Below are 5575 nucleotides of genomic sequence, written 5' to 3' on the forward strand. Positions count from 1 at the left end.
TAAAAAAAAAAAAAAAAAAACATATTGATACCAATGACATTTGAAATGTCCATCCTCTTAAATGTTGCATATCATCGTTGCATAGCTTTTATGATAGCAAAGGTTATTATATTTTGATGATCCAACAGCTTTTAAGCTATGTTAGTGAATTTTTTTCAATATTTATAATTTTTAATAAATTTTAATCAATAATAAAGTATTAGAAAAACTGTTGTTAACCGCTTAGTGAGCAACCCTCTCTCTCCATGAACGTCTTTAATGTCCAAAAACCAATTAAGTAACTGTAATTATGTGAAACTATTTGCAGTACAAACTTGTACAATAATCCAACTCAACATACCATTAACACCATGTGCTTAGTAATATTGGGAGTACTTTCTTGTTTTACCATTTTCATTTATCAATAAAAAAAAATTCTTTTTTGAAATATTAAATATCATCTAACACTCCTTCCATTTCATTAAATGTTGTTTTAGATAATTTTTTATATTAACCAATAAATAAATGAAAGAGAATAATAATTTGATAATATTAACTTCTTTTTTTATCAAAACAATGCAACACAATAATAATTCTCAAAAAAATATCATTAAAAGTAAAAAAATGGAAAAATAATTAATATTATATTGAAAAACAAAAAATGTCACTTATATTTTTCTTATCAAACAATACTTATAAAATAAATATAATATTAAAATTACTTCTAAATATTTTAAGTTGATTAGTGTTTATTTTTTATAAAGATTTAATATTGAAGTTTAACAAAATTGAATTTGAAATTTGAGGTTGACTAAGATTTTGAAATTTTAAAAATTAAAATTAATTTATCCAAGCAAAATAATTTTAAAAAAAATCAAAACAGATAAAATTTTCTAACATTTTAAATTCCTGAAATTTAAAATCTCTAATTGAAGCACAATCTAAGAGTAAAAAAGAAAATATACTGAAATACGTTCTACCATGAACTCAATCGAATTAAATTGTTGGTTCTAATACTTCTATACAATAAACTGAGCATGATATATTTCTCCAGTCATAGGAATAAAAATGCGTGAAAACGTGTATACTTTATTTTCTCAAAAGTAAAAATGGTCAAACATTTATATATTTTAAAATCATACGCACCAAACATGAAAATGTCATTTTCAAATTAATTTTTCCCAAATAATTATCCCTTTGAGAAAATTCAGAATCCTAGAAACTAGATGCAACAATTCAATTATATATCTCCCATGTGCTTCTTACGCCTCCCTTTCCCTGAAGCTAAGCCTAAAACACTTTCATTATACCAATGTCATCAAAGTTCAACCCCTCACATGTTGGAAGCCACACTGATCGACTCAAAAAACACTTTCTCTCCTCTTGTACAAGGCTACTGTAGTTTGGTGTACGACCCAGTAGCCACTAGGTGTTAGAATTTTGCAAATTATTATTATTTATACCTAGGTGCTACCCAATGAATCAAAATTATAGCTACATAATTTTTCTAATTATGATTCTAAGTTTTGTCCTGTGATAAGATTTGGGAAGACAAGACAGCTTTATTGTTTTGTACATTTCTTTTTGGTGCTTGCGGAAAGGAACTTATCAAACCACCAAGCACCAAGCAATGGTCTAAAACTCTAAACAGTGTCACTCGGTCAAAGTGTCCAATTGAATTGCTGACAGGGCATACTGTAGTAAAAGCAAGATCCGTATGGTGACAGGACAATAATAATATTTTTTTGTACCTTCGAAAAACATATTGTTATCTTTTGTCAACTTTTCAAAAGATGCAAAACTGATTATTAAATAATATAACCAATAAAATAAGGATAATGACAAAAATATTATAAATGCCGCAAATATTTCACAATACTGGTAGCTCTGTATCTAATATTGTTTTTTGCTTTTTGGGTTCTATTTTACTCCCCCATTTAAAAGTAAAAAGACAAAATGTACTTACACATACAAATACGCTAGTCCTTATTCCCCCTCTTTCACTACCTCTTTTCTAGCTGTTAAAAGACCTATAAAATATTTAACAGCTGGTGTGTGAGTAGTCACTTCCTGGTTGGAGCATGAAATATGTTGATTCCATTTCTTAAAATCTCTCACTTGTCACCGAGGAACGATCCACCTTTATCTTTTTGGCACTCTTTATGCTTCTTTTTTTATTTTTTATTTTTTAAGTTCCCTATCTATTTGCCAACATCCGTCATTGGTATTCCCTTGAGGGGCACCTTCAAAACATATAACAATATATTCTTCTTTTTTTTTAGAGAAAAGCATCCTAGGAATGACTATGAAAATCACAAGCCACAATGGCTATTCTCCAAAGGTTTTGTTTAGCCTCCTCCTTTTAGCATCTGGACTATTGTTATGTGGAGAATTTGCACATGAAGCGGCATTTGTGTCATCACTTTTGAAGCTGAAGCATGCAGTGTCCAACACCCCTATTGGGCTTTTGGGCACACAAGGTACAGAAACAGAAGCACTAGCATCCTTAGCAGAATCACTGTTTGATGACAGCTCTTGGAACATTTTAACACACTTCAAGACCCTCTCCTGCCAAAAGATAAAAATCAAGTAGGACAAAGTAAACATTAATTAAACTATGCCAACATTTAATAGCACTTGATGAGTTATAACTTACAAGTAATCAACTTAAAATGATCAGGCTCAAAAAGGAAAATCATCATTTATTTATCTTCACTTTTTTATTAACATTGGACCACCACCATACCTTTTCCACAAGCTGAAGCAGAACAGAAATTGCTTCTTCACTGTGAACTGTTTTGGCCTCCCCCACCACATGTATTGCCACTGCTGCTGCAATCTCCGAGGGTCTGAACTCTAAGAAGTCAATTCCTACATAGGATTCCCACTCCCCAAATTATCATCTAATTCTTTCCTATCATATTTATTATTACTGCAGAGAGTTAGAGAGAGAGAGAAACAGACATGTACCTCTTACAGTACTCAGTATAAGCTGGATGGATTGCAAAATTGAATCTCCATTTGGACTTTGTCCATCATTGATCTTGTGGAGAAAATAGTCAATAAAGGAAAATGGAGTAACTGCCTGCATTCTCCACCTCAATGTGCTTAGCACCAGAAGCTCCATCCTCTGAACTGTTTTAGCTTCAAATATATATTTAGATTCACCCACCTATGATATAAAAAGAAGATCAACACATTTAAAATCAAATACATTAGACATAGTGCATGTTTGGAAAAATAATAATTTCAAGGTAACTATAATCTATCAGAATAATAAACAATTGGATCTTTAATATAAGCTAAATCATACATGCAATCAATATCTCCAATGTTCAAACAATTAAGCATGGAATTGAAAATATTTTACCTGCAAATCAAGAGACAAAGGAACATCAGTCTCTTCCATTTTGGCTGCCAAAGATAAGCACCCCACAGCCAACAATTGCATTGTCCAGCCTTTTTTCTTTTACAAATGAAGAGATTAGATCAAAAACCATTTGAGAAGCTGACAAATAAGATCAAATTAAAAGCTTTTTCTTTTGTTTGCCTTCACTAATTGACTTACTGGTAATTCATATTCAGAAAGGAAGCGGTCCAAATAGTTTATAGATAGATATGCACAGAGAGGTCCAAAACTAAAGTGCTCCCGGACCTATAAAACATCATATTCGTCCATTAGTTAGACCATAGCAAATCGCGATCAATGATCAATCTTTTTTTCAAATAACAAATGTCTTCAAACTGATGCAAAAATGAAATACTAGTCTAACTCTAAAACTACGCATGAACGAAGGAATCCCACCCAAAAAACAACTTCAAAATAAAAGGACAATCCAATTCAACCAAATCGGATTCACTATTGGAATCATCATCCATCCCCAAAAGAGGCAGTCAAATCCAATTGAAACTCTTCGAAATAAAATCATCAATAGCCAAAAGGAGGATTTTCAGAAACCCCATTTTAAGATTAGATTAAAAAGAATCCCCAAATTACATTAACACACAAACACAAAATAGAATCCTGATCATTGAGAAAGAGTAGATTTTAGACTAAATGGGTAACAAAGAGCATGCAAAAATCAAACAAGCTCTTAGACCCACCTTTTCAATCCAATCAATGGCCTCATTTCTGGCTTCAAAGTTCAAATCTCCACTCCTCAGCCTATTAACATAATCACCATTAGGCAAGTGGTGGAATTCCTTTTCCACCATCAATCTCAAACAGTCATCACTCATCAATGGAAAACCCCCAATAGGACCACCCAAGTTCTCACTTAAACTAAGGCTTCGATCATATCCAGGATGCTGCCACGTGTCATCCAACATCTCCCCCGAACCCCCATAATCGTTTTCGTCAAAAATACTGTTGTCTTCCGCACAGAGAAGGCTAGAAACGCAATCAAAACTGGGTGCCATTGTTAAAAACGAAAATCTCTCCAACAGAAGAAAAAAAATAAATAATGGATTTATTATGGGACAAAAAAAGGGGACCCCAAAACGAAAAACTGGGCGTTGCGATTAAAGATTGAGTCTTTTAGAGAGAAGGATTTGAGGGGAAGGGAGATCTCTTATGAAACGGTGAGAAATGAGAATCTGTGAAGTAAGAACAAAATCACTATTGACCCAAGTCGTCTTTCGCTTCTCTCTCTATATATATGCGATTGTCTCTCTCTCTTGAAATCTATCTATCTATCCCCTCTCTTCCGAAGTTTGGCCGAAAAGACTGCTGCAAGAGAGGGGCTTATGAAGAAACTAACGCCTCTTTTTAGGGTAAAAAGTGGAGAGAGAGAGAGTGAGAGTGCGCGCGTGTAGGTGTGGGGTAAGGGGACAGAGGAATTGGAAGGGTTTGAGCGCCAAAGTCTTAGAAATTAAAGAACAGTGTATGCTATTTGCTATGCCATTTTATTTTTATCTATGGTATGGGGTAGAGAGGGACTAAGGGAACAAATTATTTTATGATGCATTCTTTCCACTAATTTTCAGGTCATATTTATGCAAATGACTTTTATTATAAATAAATTAATTCAAAATCTTTAAATATGAAATAAAATATTTTGTATTTATATTGTGATTAAAAAAATGTATAAGTGAATATTTAGCAAAAGTGTGCATTAGTCATCACTAATTTTTAATGATATAATATATAATTAAATTTTATTGATTTTTTTAAATTAAAAATCTTAATTATATGTCATGTTAAAATTAAGAGAATATAGTCACCTAGTGGTACCGGGTTGTGCCATAATTTATAGTCCAAGGGAGAGATGGGTAGAAGGCATAAGAGTGATGGCATATTTATAGTTGATTTTTATTATTTTTTTTTACCTCTTATTTTTCATATATATTGTAAAATTATAATGTATATTAAAAAGATACAATTTTTTTTAACATAATTTATATTAAACATGATAGAATGGACCTTATAACTCTTTTAATGATAGATATTAAGAGTAGTAATAGTATATTAATTATTTTTTATAAAACACGTGAGAGAATTTTTTTACACATGGAGTGGTGTTCTTTTATCCCAATTAATGAATACAAAAATCACGAATTTATTGGTAAAAAATGAAAACATGGAGAGATATTGAAG

General features: G+C 31.7%; 1 protein-coding gene across 1 annotated transcript; it reads right to left on the bottom strand.

Annotated features, from left to right (window-relative positions):
- Nucleotides 1–1809: 1809 nt before the first annotated feature.
- On the bottom strand, nt 1810–4851 carry LOC109815024 (cyclin-D4-2). Its single transcript, XM_020379602.3, has 6 exons — nt 4084–4851; nt 3548–3634; nt 3350–3445; nt 2950–3151; nt 2726–2850; nt 1810–2547 (listed from the first exon to the last, which is right to left on the bottom strand). Exons 1-6 carry the CDS (start codon nt 4396–4398, stop codon nt 2308–2310), a joined length of 1065 nt encoding a protein of 354 aa, XP_020235191.1. The 5' UTR covers nt 4399–4851; the 3' UTR covers nt 1810–2307.
- Between the last annotated feature and the right edge of the window lie 724 nt (nt 4852–5575).

The sequence above is a fragment of the Cajanus cajan genome, chromosome 9 (assembly GCF_000230855.2).
Source record: "Cajanus cajan strain Asha chromosome 9, NIPB_CcT2T_4, whole genome shotgun sequence".
NCBI lineage: Eukaryota > Viridiplantae > Streptophyta > Magnoliopsida > Fabales > Fabaceae > Cajanus > Cajanus cajan.